Here is a 16,865-nt window from a genome sequence, read left to right on the forward strand (position 1 = left end):
AAATAGTGTGTGTCGTGCATTAAGGAGAAGATGAGGAGCCTGAAGATGATGTTTCTGCTAAAACTCATCACCGCTGGTAGGTTTATACTTTCAGTTGAGAAGGATTTCAATTCAATTCTTAATTCAACTGATTTTATGCATTTTTAAAGTGATTTCTTAAAGTTTTATTTCTGTCATTCTTTTCTGTTTTCCAATTGTACTTTCCTTCTTTCTCTCAGTTTGTCATACATCTGTTGCACAGAAAGACAGTGTGAATGTGAGGTTAGCTGATGGTCACAGTCACTGTGCTGGTCGAGTGGAGGTTCTTCATAGAGGTCAGTGGGGAACAGTGTGTGATGTTAGCTGGGATTTGGCTGATGCTGCAGTGGTGTGTAGAGAACTGGACTGTGGAGAACCTGTAGATGCTCTAAGCGATGCTCATTTTGGACCGGGATCAGGACCGATCTGGATGAGTTATGTTGTGTGCACTGGATCAGAGTCTACACTGAAGAACTGTGGGTCAGCAGGTTGGGGTAAAAGCAGCTGTGATCATTCTAAAGATGCAGGAGTCAGATGCTCAGGTAAACTGCTCCACACCTCACCATAATAATCCCCCAAAAATTTGGGGTCAGTAAGGTGATTTTTTTTTATTTTTGTCTTTTATTTGAGTCTTGTGTGTGCGAGGCCTGCATTTATTGTTACAGTAAAAATGGTAATTCTGTGAATTATTATTATTATTATTATTACAATTTAAAATATATTTTTTGTTTTATTATCATTTTTAGTGTTTATAATTTATTATTTTTTATAATTTATTCCGGTGTTTGCATGGCTGCAGTCTTCGTTGGCACATGTTCCTTTTGAAATCATTCTAATATGTCAACCTTTTTTATTTTATTTTATTTTAGTTGGATTTTAAAATACAAATATGAAATGTTTAGTGTGTTTTTTCCCCCTATAAATCATTTAAATAGTCTGTGATCTTTCAGGCTTTTAAATTTTTTTTTTCAATGTTGTTCATAGGTTTAAGATTCTAGTTGGTGGTTGTTAAAAAACAAATAGGCTAGTAGATACTAGTAGACTTTATACATCAAGTGTACAAAATGGATTTTATTTTCCCCAGTAAATTATTTAAATTGTCTGTGTTCTTTCAGAAGTCAGGTTGGATGGAGATTCTCGCTGCTCTGGGAGGTTAGAGATACTTCATGATCAGACGTGGATGTCAGTGTGTGATGCTGCCTTTGACCAGCAGGATGCAGAGGTTGTGTGTAGAGAGCTGGACTGTGGAGCTCCTGTACAGGTGCTGGGAGCAGCTGCTTTTGGCAAAGGAGACACTCAGATGTGGACACAAGAGATTCAGTGCAGAGGAAATGAATCTCAGATTCATATGTGTCCAACATCACCATCACATGAAAACTACTGTTCACATGAAAACAGTGTTGGACTGATGTGTGCAGGTTGGAACTCATTTCTTCTTCAGATTTAAATCCCCAGATTGAAAATTTAATGTTAGCTAAATGCCATTTTTTCCCTCTCATGATGTGATTCGTTCACATTATGAGACTGTCAATTTTAAATTTTTTTGTTCTCTCTGTTTAATATACAGACAGTGCAAATGTGAGACTGGTAAATGGTCACAGTCGCTGTGCTGGTAGAGTAGAGGTTCTTCATAGAGGTCAGTGGGGAACAGTGTGTGATGATGACTGGGATATGGCTGATGCTGCAGTGGTGTGTAGAGAGCTGGACTGTGGAGAACCTGTAGATGCTCTGGGTCGTGCTCATTTTGGACCAGGATCAGGGCCAATCTGGATGAGTTTTGTCTTATGTACTGGAAAAGAGTCCACGCTGAAGAACTGTGGCTCAACAGGATGGGATAAAAGCTACTGTGATCATAATGGGGATGCTGGAGTCATCTGCTCAGGTAAACCGCTCAACTCCTCAAAATAATATAACATCATCAGAAATGGTCCCCCAGCTACTCTATAAAAACTTTGGCGGTATTTTATTTCTTTTTTTTCAGGATTCTTTGAACATAAATTTTATTTTATTTTTTAACTGAAATCTGTTGTAACATCATAAGTGTCATTACTGTAATGTTTGATACATTTGCTGAACAAAATATCTGACCACAAACTTTTGAATGGTATACACAAAAATCACACACTTATCCCTGAAGTGTATGCTAACTAAATAAATAAGAATATACTTACAGTATGTGTGATACCTTTGTTTAATATAGACTTTTTTTCCATGTATTCTGAATACAATACAAATATATAAAATGTGTAGTGATTTCTTTGTGAAATGTGATCTTAGGAATTTATAAAATATTGTTTTTATACATAGTTTTTTTTTAATATCTATTAATTGTTTTTGCTTTCAGGCGTCAGGCTGGTTGGAGATTCTCGCTGCTCTGGGAGGTTAGAGATACTTCATGATCAGATGTGGATGTCAGTGTGTGATGCTGCCTTTGACCAGCAGGATGCAGAGGTTGTGTGTAGAGAGCTGGACTGTGGGGCTCCTGTACAGGTGCTGGGAGCAGCTGCTTTTGGCAAAGGAGATGCTCAGATGTGGACACAAGAGATTCAGTGCAGAGGAAACGAGTCTCGGATTCATATGTGTCCAACATCACCATCACATGAAAACAACTGTTCACATGAAAACAGTGTTGGACTGATGTGTGCAGGTTGGAGCTAATTTCTTTTCTATATTCAAAATGTAATGTTACCAAAATGTTTTTCCCTCTCATAATGTAATTTGGTCTTCTAATTTTTTCATAATGATTTTCTATTTTCCTTACTGTCTCTTCATTTCTTATTCTCTCTGTCCAATATACAGACAGTGTGAATGTGAGGTTAGCTGATGGTACCAGTCGCTGTGCTGGTAGAGTGGAGGTTCTTCATAGAGGTCAGTGGGGAACAGTGTGTGACGATAACTGGGATTTGGCTGATGCTGCAGTGGTGTGCAGAGAGCTGGACTGTGGGGAACCTATAGATGCTCTGGGTGGTGCTCATTTTGGGCCAGGAACAGGACCGATCTGGATAAGTTATGTTGTGTGCACTGGATCAGAATCTACACTAAAAAACTGTGGCTCAACAGGATGGAGTAAAACCGACTGCGATCATAATGAAGATGCTGGGGTCCGATGCTCAGGTAAATTGCTCCATACAGTACAGTACCTCACCTTAATCACTAAAAATAGCCTCTACTAAAATAATTTAGTTTGATATATACAAAAAACACAAAATATTTGGCAAAAAATTGTCTCTGTTACTTGAATAAACCCGCTTAATTTCTCTATGGTTCTCAACTCTGGTCCTGGGGACCCACTGCTCTGTACATTTTGTGTGTCTCTCTTATCTGACACACTCACTTCAGTTGATGTAGTCTCTCAATGAGCTGATGATCTGAATTAGATGCATTAAATAAGGAAGAAATACAAAATGTACAGAGCAGTGGGTCCCCAGGCCCGATGTTGAGAACCACTGCTCTACACCTTCAAGAAACACCACTAGCACCATTATCTTTGTTTATGGACTGAACAAACCATTCAAAGAGCAAATATGTAAACAGACATTTCCTGCAAAATGAAACACTACAGCTCCCATTTTAAATCATTATTAGCCTTACCATTGTTAATCGAGGTAAGGCAAGAAGGCTGAACACTGTTTTTAATGTACTTGCTCAATAATTGATTTTTGTATTTAAAAAAAATCATATTGTAACCTTTCAGATTTTTTTTTCAATGTTGTTTATAGGTTTATGATTCTAGTTGGTGGTTGTAAAAAAAATAAACAGGCCAGAAGATGTATTACTGTTATACATCAAGTGTACAAAAGGGATTTTATTTTCCCCAGTAAATTATTTAAATTGTCTGTGTTCTTTCAGAAGTCAGGTTGGCTGGCGATTCTCGCTGCTCTGGGAGGTTAGAGATACTTCATGATCAGTCGTGGATGTCAGTGTGTGACGCTGCCTTTGACCAGCAGGATGCAGAGGTTGTGTGTAGAGAGCTGGACTGTGGGGCTCCTGTACAGGTGCTGGGAGCAGCTGCTTTTGATAAAGGAGACACTCAGATGTGGACACAAGAGATTCAGTGCAGAGGAAATGAATCTCAGATTCACTTCTGTCCAACATCGCCATCACATCAAAACTGTTCACATGACAACAATGTTAGATTGGTGTGTGCTGGTAAGAGCTGGATTAAGAGAGAGAGAAAGAGAGAGGCACTTATGTATGTATACAACACAGTGGTCCATTATTTTAAATATGACAAATTCACATTCTCTCTTTCTTTCTTTCTCTCTCTCTCTCTTACTCTTTCTCAGATGCAATGAAAGTGCGGGTTGTTGGTGGTCACAGTCGCTGTGCTGGTAGAGTGGAGGTTCTTCATAGAGGTCAGTGGGGAACAGTGTGTGATGAGGAATGGGATTCGGTTGATGCTGCAGTGGTGTGTAGAGAGCTGGACTGTGGAGAACCTGTAGATGCTCTGGGTGATGCTCATTTTGGACCGGGATCAGGACTGATCTGGATGAGTGCTTTATGTTCTGGAATGGAATCTACACTGAAGAACTGTGGTTCAGCAGGATGGGGCATACACACATGTACTCATAATGGTGATGCTGGAGTCATCTGCTCAGGTGAATGACATAGTATATACTGTTATAATACTGTTTGTCATATACTTAACGCATACACTTTGATTAACTGTGATTTGTCTCTTTTGTACCATTTATTAAATATAAACAGATCATAAACATTCCAGACTTATTGATGGACCTCACCTGTGCTCTGGGAGATTAGAGGTGATTCATGTGAATGCATGGAATTCAGTGTGTGACGCTGCCTTTGACCAGCAGGATGCAGAGGTTGTGTGTAGAGAGCTGGACTGTGGGGCTCCTGTACAGGTGCTGGGAGCAGCTGCTTTTGGCAAAGGAGACACTCAGATGTGGACACAAGAGATTCAGTGCAGGGGAAATGAATCTTATATTTCTTTCTGTCCAACATCATCTCTCAAACACAACTGTACCCATGAGAATGCCATTGGGCTGTTATGTTCTGGTAATAGAGCTGTAGTTTTCCACTAATAACAAAGGTTTTATGTATTTATTTTTTTACTTTATTTAAAAAAAACTAAAAATATTGTTCTTCATTTAGGTTACACTGATCTCAGACTGGTAAATGGTCCAGACTCCTGTTCTGGTCGAGTTGAACATCAATACTTCAGTAAATGGGGCACAGTGTGTGATGCATGCTGGGATATGAGAGCTGCCAGGGTCCTCTGTAGACAGCTGAATTGTGGGATTGCTGTGTCTGTTGTGGGATCAGACTGGTTTGGAGAGGGAATCGGTGAAATCTGGGCTGATGTGTTTGATTGTGACGGGAATGAAACAAAACTCTCAGAATGTTCCATCTCTTCATGGAGTCGAGCTGAATGTTCTCATAGACGAGATGTTGGAGTCATCTGCTCCGGTGAGAGGATTTTGAGCAAAAATGTTGAATATATACTGCAATATCTTGCAACATCTTAGTAAAATGCCACATCTCCTCAGGTTCCTCTCTGGCTCTTCATGATGGTCTGGTGCAGTTGTCTGGAGAGAGACAGTGTGAGGGGGAGCTGGAGGTTTTCATCCATCAGGTCTGGAGGAGAGTTCTGCTGGACTCCTGGAGTCTCACTGAATCCTCTGTGGTCTGCAGACAGCTGGGCTGTGGCTCTGTGCTGAACTTCTACGGCTCCTCTTCATCCAGTCCTGAACACAGTCATGAGTGTGTGACGGGCTTCCAGTGCTCTGGGAGTGAAGCTCATCTGGGGAACTGCAGCTCTCCACAAACTCTCAACTGCAGCTCCACGCAACAGCTGTCAATCACCTGCCTTGGTGAGAAGAGCAACATCTGGACAGATTCTCCAGTTGTTTGTGGTCAATAATGTGTTTTTCTTTCTCCGAATATTAGGCCGTGGGTCCATCAGGCTGGTGGGTTCTGGGGGAGACTGTGCAGGGAGGCTGGAGGTTTTTCACAACGGCTCATGGGGGACAGTGTGTGATGACTCCTGGGATATTAAAGATGCCCATGTGGTGTGCAGACAGCTGCAGTGTGGAGTGGCCCTCAGTAACCAGCAGGTACCAGCCTGGTTTGGTCCTGGTTCTGGACCCATATGGCTGGATGAGGTGGAGTGTGAGGGGAATGAGACGTCCCTGTGGAGCTGCTCTTCTCCAGGCTGGGCAAAACATAACTGTAATCACAGGGAGGATGTAGGAGTCGTGTGCACAGGTAAACAGTAAACAATAATTTAAATAATAACATTTTAATAACCCATAAATGGCACCCATGATTAGCAATATCCATTGTGTTTGCATTATACACATTAAGAACAGGGTTGAAAAAGGTTCTTATGCATTTTTAGAAGAATTCCGAAAGTGATTTCATGAAGGGTTCATGCACATGCATTTTTCTAGTGTAGATGTAAAACAGTACTAACACGCTCTGATGAAGTTTTCCCTACTCCACGGTGCGACACTGCTGCTGACTATTCACTGGAAAACACACATGAAAATTATAATCCAGTTCTCAAATGAATGACTCTGAGTCGGTTCGTTTTGTCATCTGGCAGTGAAATACAAGACCCCCGCCCCCGAAATATTTATTTCTTAAAAGCTCTAAAAGAACTGTTCATTTTTTAATTAATTAATTCTCCTTCCTTTCTCTCTAGAGTTTAAAGAGATCAGGTTAACTGAGGGCTGTGAAGGGAATGTGGAGGTTTTCTACAATGGATCCTGGGGAAATTTATGTTACAACAAGATGGACAGAGACACAGCGAGTCTGATCTGTCAAGAGCTGAACTGTGGAAGATCTGGTAGTGAACCCAGATATTTAGTGGGACTGAAGCCTCATAACTGGCTGGATTATTTTCAATGTCGACGACATGATTCCACTTTATGGCAGTGTCCATCTTCACCCTGGGGACAGAATGACTGTGATAATGAGGTGGCCATGATCTCTTGCTCAGGTACATTTTTAAACCATTTAAACTCAGTGATATTTCTGTGAATATAAAAGTTAAAAATTACATGAAACACTGAATAAATTATTTAAAATTATTTTCATGAAACTGTGATCATGTTATAATCTCAGAGGAGGAAATTCAAGAGTCTCTGCGGAGTCGTCTGACATGTTCAGCATCTCCTTACCAGAGAAAGTGTACAAGTAAGTTTATTTGACAACAAATTGGTTTAAATATTTATTACTTTTTCCACGTGTAAAACTGACTAGCTGACATATCTTTGAAAATAATAGTAATGAGTACCATTATTCATACAGTGACAGCCCTTGACTCTGTAAACCACAAATAATAAAGTAGCTGCAGGATTTTTTTTCAGAATAAGAAAAATTGGAGGTGCTTTCTGCCAGTCATTTGTTTTGCATTTTTAGGCTAACATTGATTACAGCATATTTACTATATGTGCAGTTAAATATTGAATTATTTGTTCTCCACATTTGAAGACCTTTACCTTCCTTCTCTGTGTGTGTTTTGTTACAATATTTATTGTAAAGCACATTTAAAAACAACCAAGGTTGACAAAAGTGCTGTAAAGAAATAGAGTAAAACTTAAATAAATAAATAATAAGACTACCAAATTTCAAACACACCAATACTAAAACAATATTCATACTGGTACTGACAGGCCAAATTGTTGAGGGCTTTATAAACAAGTAATTGAATTGTAAAATCAGTTCTGTATTTGATAGGGTACCGGTGCAGTGTACATAAAATAAAAGCTACTGTCTTATTGTTGCGGGTCCCAGAGAAGTCTAGCAGCTGCTTTTTGCACTAGCTGTAGGTGGGAGGGGGAAGGCTGAAACACTGTAATAAAATGAATTACAATATTCTAAACAAGTTGTTACAAAAGTATGAATCACTGTTTGGAAGTTACTCTGTGGTAAAAAGGGTTTCATTTTTGAAAGTCTAGTGCATTGACTTTCATATGGGGCTAGAAAATCATGGTCAACATCTAGCACACAATATTCCTTAGGCCCGAATTATTTTGGTTTTATTGTCATTTAAATTTGGAAAATTACTTGATAGCCAAAGCTTAAGTTCTTCTAAACAGGCCAACAGTGGTTGAAAACCATTTTTATGCTTTAAGGGAAAATAGATCTGAGCATCATCATACTCTATATTTGTTAAAAAATGGAAGGCAATCATTAGCATGTACAGGGTAAACAATACTGGCCCAAGGATTGATGCAAAGTGTACACTGAATTAGACAGATGGGATCTTAATGTTGTGATCTTCTCAACAACGAAATCTTCCCAAAGTTGTCACAGAAAGAAGTAGAGGGCTCTAGAATGGAATGCACAGAGGGAGTTAATAATACAAAAACGAACTTGAGGTTAAAGACAATGTTGTGCTGAAGCTGGTCCATGCTGTTTGATATGTGTTTTAGATCATCTTCCTCTCAGACTGAGTGGAGGGGAGGGCCGGTGCTCTGGGAGGCTGGAGGTGTATCATAACGCTGTGTGGGGCTCAGTCTGTGATGATCAGTGGGACATCAGCGATGCTCAGGTGGTCTGCAGGCAGCTGGGTTGTGGAGCAGCACTGAGGGCTGATGGGAATTCAGTCTTTGGTGCTGGTGAAGGTGTTGTGTGGATGAACAGAGTCGAGTGCAGAGGGAATGAGATTCACCTGTGGGACTGTCCTCTCTCCCTGAAAAACCACACTGACTGCTCCCACAAAGAGCACGCTGGACTCACCTGTGCAGGTGACAGCAAAACACAAGCAAATAGTATTCATTTCATAATTTTAAAGTAAAATATTTGTATATTCAAGACACTTGCATGAACTGATTATAATTTCAGTATCTTTTACATTGCCAGATTTGTCAGTGTCCACTACTCCTGCCACAACAACATCAGCTTCTCCTCCAGTGCACTCAACATCAGTCTCTCCTCCACAAACTCCTCCAGCAGCGTCTCCCCCCGTCCCCCCAGTGCTTGTGATTGTACTGGGAGTTGTGCTCTTACTGCTCTTAGTGCCACTGCTTATACTGATTCAGCAGAACAGAGTGATGAGGAGAGGTAGGAGAGATCCAGAGACTGTCATATTGTGTCTTATTCAGTGTGTGATCAGTCATGTGTTGTGAACTGACAGCAGGTTTGTCTGTCTACACTCACAGCTCTCTCTGACTGGTACACAGGACTACACAGGACTCAGTCTGAGACTGAACCAGTATATGAGGAAATTTATCACAGACACAATCAATTTACTCATAGAGGTGAGGCATCATGAGTAGAACGTAACTGTACTGATTCAAAGGTGTTTACTTCTCCTCGATTGCTAGCACAATACTAATTACCCTTACAATGTTAAAGTCAGCTTGGCACCTCATGCTTATATAAGGATCAAGTTGTTGATATTAACTTTCAAAACAGCTTGCAAAGTTGAATCCTACAAAGATGACATATATATATATATATATATATATATACATATATATATATATATATATATATATAAAACATGTTTCTAATTGTCCTGCCTTGCTTTAATAGGGAGTCTCATCTCTGAAGACACCGGTGAGCTTCTCTCAGGTTAGAGAGATGATTTACAAACTTTGATTTACAAAGTTATAAATGTAAACTGTGTAATATACTGTATATATATAATATATATAATATATATATATATATATATATATATATATATATATATATATATATATATATATATATATGTATGTATGTATGAGTACTATTTTGATTTTGAAGAGCGGGTCAATGAAATCACACCAAGATTGTATGAGGATATCTTCACTGGTGGACCGATACCGGATCGTGAGACAGGTGCTGATGCTCTTCTGTACTTGAGTTGTATTTCGTTCTCTGTGATTCTACAATGTGCATATTAATATACAGTACATTCAAGTTTGTTTTGAGTGTGATAACAATGGTTTCATGTTAAATTTGTAGATGACACACCAGAAGGATATTATGATGTCATTACTAGTAGACAGAACTATGCTACTGAAAAAGGTGACTTTATTTTTATATAATTTTGCTCATGGATTTTTACACCCTACTTCTTTAAAGGGAAGGAGTTCTGATAAAGTAAAATGTTATTTTATCATCTTGTTACATTTAAGAGCTTATATTGTTGTTTGTGTGTGTGTGTGTGTGTAGTGGACACATCAGAGAATTATGAAGATGTCGTCATTAATGGACAATGCTCTCAATGTGCAACAGGTGAGTCACAATGAACTTATTTTTAAAAAACTACATTTGTTTCGATGATCTACTGAATGTGTTTATACCATTAATGAAGTATTATGGCTATATTAGGTGTAATCTAATAATCTGTCATGAGGGGACAGGGACCTATGACATGACACAAGTTCAAGGTGTATTAAAATGATCTTTTTTGTACATGTGTAAAGAGGGGGATCAGGAGGAGTATGATGATGTGTGGAGTATCACTGAAGATGTGACAAACCTGTTAGGTAACCTTTTTGGCTTATGATTCCAACATGTATTTTAAATATTAAGAATAAAATTGCCTATCAAAACTTCAGACACACCTCATTCTTTATTAGCGCCTATTTTAAGACAAAACTGTGAAGTAATTCTATTAGTAATTTGCTGATTTAAATGAAATTAACTCTGAATACTGATGCAATCATAACATTAAACAAGTTTTTTTTCTAAATGCAGACTATGATGATATCGGGGAGGAGTCAAACGATGAGGGAGGGGCCGTATGACTCAATGGCCACACCTACTGCCTCTGTTTATTTCAAGTTTTTTTTTTTTTTAAAGAGTTGCTTTTGATTCTCTTAATATTCTGTAATATGGTCATGAACACAAATCTAGATTAACAGAACGACTGTTAACATGATAAATTATAGTTAACATACCAAGGTTATGGATCAGAATTAGGGTTAAGTATTTCTACGCTTAATCATTTGTGGTTTGGTTTCTTCTTTTCAGAAAGTGTTTTTTCCTTTCAAATAGCTGAAATATAGGAGAGGCTTCCATTGACAAAATGTGGTAGTTACAATGACTTGCACAAATATGTTTCTGAAATTTGTTGAATACATGTTAGAAAGCATTCATAATCAACCTAAAATAAGATGTTTGCATAAATGTTATTCACTGGCTGTGTAGTAGTCTAAAACAACTGTCATAAGAATATGATTGCATGGTGGAATGCAAGAATTGCATGTCTCGCCTAAAAAATGACTCTGCTAAATATGACAAAAAATGTGTGCAAGTGATACATAATCAAACAACATTTTTACTGATTACTCTACTCCTGATTCCTGAATTGTTATGAATACAGAGAACATTAAGAATGAGAAATGAATATGTATGAAAAAAATGTATGAAATCTGAATAATATCTGATTCATTATCTTGATCATTGTAACTGTAACTTAGAATATATATTTTTAATATTGTTAACTGATTGGTGATTGATTGTTTTTTCTGAAAACTCTGTTTTTCTGTGAACAACAGGTAATAGCTTTTTTTCTTTCTTTTTTATACGGCCTTTTACTGCCATCTTGGGGCTACAGATAAAATGCAGTAATAGAAACTTCAAAGAAAAGGTTTATTGGCTACTTGCCTGTATGATTAGAGCAACCCTAAATAAGATTCTGTCACAGATTCTCAACTGTCTTGTAATGTGGCCTGGTTGTATTGGGCAGTTTTTGAAACCTGCCATCAAATGTACAATTTTTGAGAGGCTAAACCTAAAAGAAACATTCCACAGATGTTGCTGTTGCATGCCTGAATTTGCATTCGGAAATGAAAGTACATTATTTCACATTTTGAGGCTAGAGGTAAACGGGTAGGTGTTTTCACAAATGTGTTGTATTGGTAAAAGTATAATAACACCAGTCTAATCAGTCAAGAGCTGAAGACATAAAGGGATAGTTCACTGTAAAATGAAAAATTCCCCCATGATTTAATCACCCTTAAGCCATATGACTTTCTTATTTCAGAGTACAATCTGGAGTTATAATAAAAAAATATCCTGGTTTATCCAAGCTTTATAATGGCAGCTGTTGAGATTTTGAAGCAAAATAAAGTGCATAAACCCATTGTAGTAGTACTCCACATGTTTCCGGGGGGTTGATAAAGGCCTTCTGAAGTGAATCGATAAGAAAATATCCATATTTCAAACTTTATTAACCGTAATCTCTAGCTTCCGATAACTGCCATACTCAAATTTCATTTTTGGGTGAATTATCCCTTTAAAGATCCAGGGTTGAGTCTGTCCATAACTGGCAGGATGAAGTCAAACGTGCATCACATAATTCAAGTTTGTAATGGTGTTCTTTTCACATTGGGGACAGTGGGGATTTGATTTAGCACAATTATGCATTCATTATAAAATTATTTTAGAATTTATACTCCCGGTTTCAAAGACAAGGCTTAACCCTGAGCTGTTTCAACTGAAAGAAACTTGCATTGACTGATCTTTAAATGTATCAGTGGCTTTGTTTTGTCTCAAGATGCACAACAGTAATGGTTTTTTCTAAGGCATGTTTATAAAAATGACCTAAATATCCTAATTGAACTATGGCCAAATCCTGGCTTAGTCTAAGCCCTGTCTGTGAAACCAGGCCATAATGTTGTGGTGGATTTTACTCTGGACTTGAAAATCAAACAAGAGTGGTTTAAAAACTAAATTAAACACATAAAGCTTATGCTTTCTTGGGTAACTGCTGAAACCACCTTATTTAAAAAAAACGTTATTTCTTAAATTGATAATTGAAGATATTCTCCTTGCGCTAATCTAGCAGTAACGGATGATGAAAGAGAACACATCCGATGATGATTATGTCATTACTGCTTTTCTGTAAATGGTGTTTAGACACATTTGCTAGTAGTAAATGTCACTGAAAGATGGTAAAAAAATCAGTTGTTTGTTTGTTTGCCATATGCCAGGGCCAGAGAGTTCTTCACTGTCTGTCAGGTATGAGGAACATTTTCTGCATGTCACTTTACAAGAAAAATCAGTTTGGTTGGTGTGGCAAACATTGTATTCTTCTGAGTAGCTTAAAGACAGCCTAGTCTCACGTACAGAAATGGGACAAGAAGACAAAAGCTCAGATCCACATTGTAAAATACTCAAAGTATTAGTACAAACAGAAATGGAGCTCACAGACTCTCTCTGCTGGTCACAAAGTGAACAACTTGCTTATCTTCACTGCATGACAGTTATGGTTTTTGTGGGCCATCTGAAACCACTTGTGGATTTAGGTAAATTAGGTGATTTTTTTTTAAAGCCATTTTGCAATATTATTAATTTTACTGAGTTGAGTTTATTATGTGTTAATGTCATGCTAACATATGTATACACTAATAGTCATTTTTAGGACATATGCTGTTAGTTATCAGTGCTTTTATCTTGTCTCTGCAGTTGTTGAGCTTTGATGCTGTAAATAAACTGGAGAGTTTCCTGCCTCCTGTAAGTATCATACGTGTGTGTGTGTGCATCCCCTCAGTGAGGTGTCTTGATGTATGGGGAGGAGCAGTTCATCAGCACTGACAGTTTTGATATATATGGAGAAAATCAGAAAAGCATCCTCTGATTTGTCACTGAAGTTGTTTGATGATTTCCTCTGTTAATGAATGAATATATATGAATGAATGAATGAATAATGAATAAATAATTTGTCATTGTTGTAAAACAACGAGATTACATTAGAGCCTCAATCGACAGTGCAGTTTCTTAAGTGCAAATACATAGAATGTAAACATAATAAGGTCCAACATGATCAGCAATAGCCCAGTATGTAAACCGGACAGTATGACATTGACAAGGAATAAAGTATATGAGGTAGAGAAACAGTAATAGCCAATAATGATGTGTATTGTTGTGTGTGCTGCAGCAATGCAAAGTCCAGTTCACAGTTAATGCTATTGTTGAAGAGTGATGAATCCAAATTTAAGTGGGTGGCCTGTGGAGAGGGCAACAGTGTTTGTTCAGCAGTCTAACTGCCTGGGGATGAAGGCTGTTGGCCATTCTGGTGGTCCTGCCTTAAGAGACCTGAACCTCTTACCAGAGGGCAAAAGGTGGAACAAAAAGTGTGCTGGATGAAACCGGTCTCTTATGATGTTATGTGTCCTACGTAGGCAGCGGGAGGTGAAACCTCCGGGAGGACGGTCCCGATGATTTTACCAGCAGTTTTTACCACCCTCTGAATCATCTGCTGTTCAGCTGCAGTGCAGCTGGAAAACCACACTAGCAGCCCATAGGTTAGCAAACTGTGAATTACACAATTGTAGAAGTTAAACATGAAGTTCTGGGGCAATTTGGCTTTTTTCAGCTTTCTCAGGAAAAAGAGACGCTGATGGGCCTTCCCTACAGCTAAGATTATGTTATTGTCCCAGGACAAATCCTCCGACACAGTGAGACCCAGGAATTTATAACTGTTCACCCTTTATACAGCCTCTCCGTTAATGTAGAGAGGTGAATGTCCAGGATGATGTAATTTACGAAAATCCACTATAATTTCTTTTGTCTTTTTAATGTTAAGAGCCAGGTTATGCTTTTTACACCACTCTGCCTGTAGTTCAGTCTCCTCCCTGTATGCCGTCTCATTGTTGTTTGTTATGAGGCCGAGCACAGTTGTAAAGTGTGTAGAGTAGTGGACTGAGCACACAACCTTGAGGGGCACCAGTGTTGATGTATGTGGTGTTTGAAATGTGTTCACCCGTTTGCACACATTGAGAACGATTGGTTAAAAAAAACAGAATCCAATTGCATAGTACGTTGTTCAATCCAAGGTTGCTCAGTTTCAGCAGGAGTATGTTTGGCCGGATTGTTTTAAAACTAAAGTCAATGAAAAGCAGCTTAGCATAGGTGTTTTGTGCTCCAGGTGTTCCAGAAGTATGTGAAGCACAATAGCAATGGCATCCTCCACTGATCTGTTCTCCCGGTATGCAAACTGGTACTGGTCGAGAGCAGGTGGTAAAGCCTTTTTTATGTGTTACATGACCAGCCGTTCCAGACACTTGGCAGGGATAGGTGTGAGTGCCACAGGCCTGTAGTCATTTAGGCATGTGACATTAGCTTTTTTGTGGACAGGAATGATTGTGGCTGCTTTGAAACATGCTGGGACCCATGACTTGGACAGCGACATGTTGAATATGGTCGTGAAGACCTCTGCCAGCTCGGCCTCACAGTCCTTTAGCACCCGGCCCAGCACTCCGTCTGGACCAGATGCCTTCCTGGGGTTGATGTTACTAAGGCAGAGTTTCAATTCATGAAGGCTCAGGACAGGTGCCGTGTTGTCGTTGGAGGGAAGCTGGGGCAACAAAGTGTCCTTGTTCTCCCTCTCAAAACGGGCATAAAACAGGTTTAATTCCTCTGCTAGTGTGGCAGCCCTACTTACAGAGGCAGCTGTTATTCCCTTGTAGTCCGATATTGCCATAATTCCAGCCCACACCTGCCAGGAGTTTGTTGAGGTGTTAAAGTGGGCTTCAATTCACCTTTTGTAATCCAATTTAGCAGACTTGATGCCCCTTCTGAGAGCACTCCTGGCTGTGCTGTAGGCCCCCCTGTCCCCAGACCTATAGGCTGCATCTCTAGCTTTAATCAGCAGCCGAACCTCATGTGTCATCCATGGTTTTTGGTTAGGAAAGACATGGATCTGCTTCCAGGATCTACACAGAAATTGATATAGTCCATCACTGTGGTGGTGTACTTATCATGGGCCTGGCGTGTTAGTAATTCCAGTTCTCCGAAAACATCCCAGTTTGTATGGTGGAAGCAGTCCTGTAGTTCAGGGATAGCATTTTTAGGCCATGTTCTAACTGGCTTTGTGATGGGCCTGGCAGTCTTAATAATAGGTGTATACCAAGGATGGAGCATGAGTGAGCTATGATCACTCAAACCCAGATGAGGATATGCCTGGACTTTGTAAGCATTTGTCAAATTGGTATACACCTGGTCCAGTGTTTTATCTCCTCTAGCACAGTTCACATTAAGGTGGAATTTGTGAAATACAGTCTTTAAGTCAGCATGGTTAAAATCCCCCACTGCTATAAAGATACTGTCAGGGTGTGCAGCCAGGCTGTTATTAATGCTGTCATGTAGCTGTGCTAGAGCCAGTTTAGGATTAGCGTCTGGGGGGATATATACAGCACAGATGTACAGAACAGAAAATTCTCTTGGGAGATAAAACGATCTATATTTAAGCAGCACGAACTCCACGTCAGGACAAAAAAGTCTTCCAACTGTTGTGTCTAAGGTAATAGCGAGTGTGATTGAAGGGTGTTGGACCTCTTTCTCTCTCATTAAGGGGGCGGAGGGGATGCCTGTGCTTCTGAATCTTCAGTGCGGAGAAGCTTGTACTGGGTGTTGAGTTAATCATGCTAAAGATGAGGATTATAGGAAGATGCCTGACATTCATTTTACTTTCTGCAGTTTTAATACTCACCACAGCTGGTAAGTACACAAGGAATGAAACAGATGAAGTTATTTTCAGATGTTCTCTCGGAGCACAGTCAAGCTTATTTATAAGTAACTTATGTGGTGTCTCAGATAATAATAATAAGAAGAAGAAGAAAAAGAAGATGGTGTAGTATGCCTAATCATGTTTATTTGTTCTTTACAGAATACCAAAACACAGTTTTTTACTGTTTATTATTTTTTTCTCATATTGATTTGTGCTTAATTGATATAAAAGTTTATATAGAGAGAAATACACTGCATGATACAGCGAAAAAAGGAAGAAATATTAAATTAAAAAGCTTAGCTGTTCCATTTGTATAATTGCCTCACTTTTTCACCGTATGCATTAATTTTTCTCTTCCTCTCCCACCCTCATTCTAATCCCATAATCTTTTTGTCATAGATTCAGCTCAATATAGTGTGAATGTGAG

General features: G+C 38.9%; 1 protein-coding gene across 1 annotated transcript in view; it reads left to right on the plus strand.

The window, feature by feature from the left end:
- Positions 1-30: 30 nt before the first annotated feature.
- Positions 31-16,865, plus strand: part of LOC306859031 (scavenger receptor cysteine-rich type 1 protein M130-like) — a gene marked incomplete at both ends in the record, with an annotated part of 44,425 nt that continues 27,590 nt past the window's right edge. Inside the window, 14 exons of the mRNA XM_079399840.1 lie at positions 31-76; positions 219-560; positions 1,586-1,900; positions 2,818-3,132; positions 3,868-4,161; positions 4,305-4,616; positions 4,726-5,037; positions 5,134-5,448; positions 5,529-5,852; positions 5,929-6,246; positions 6,686-6,982; positions 7,108-7,179; positions 8,421-8,735; positions 8,851-9,051. Of these exons, the coding sequence (XP_079255966.1) occupies positions 31-76; positions 219-560; positions 1,586-1,900; positions 2,818-3,132; positions 3,868-4,161; positions 4,305-4,616; positions 4,726-5,037; positions 5,134-5,448; positions 5,529-5,852; positions 5,929-6,246; positions 6,686-6,982; positions 7,108-7,179; positions 8,421-8,735; positions 8,851-9,051 (3,778 nt within the window). The remainder of the gene's footprint in view (positions 77-218; positions 561-1,585; positions 1,901-2,817; positions 3,133-3,867; positions 4,162-4,304; positions 4,617-4,725; positions 5,038-5,133; positions 5,449-5,528; positions 5,853-5,928; positions 6,247-6,685; positions 6,983-7,107; positions 7,180-8,420; positions 8,736-8,850; positions 9,052-16,865) is intronic.

Source organism: Barbus barbus (genome assembly GCF_936440315.1).
Source record: "Barbus barbus genome assembly, chromosome: 39".
In the NCBI taxonomy this organism is placed as follows: domain Eukaryota; kingdom Metazoa; phylum Chordata; class Actinopteri; order Cypriniformes; family Cyprinidae; genus Barbus; species Barbus barbus.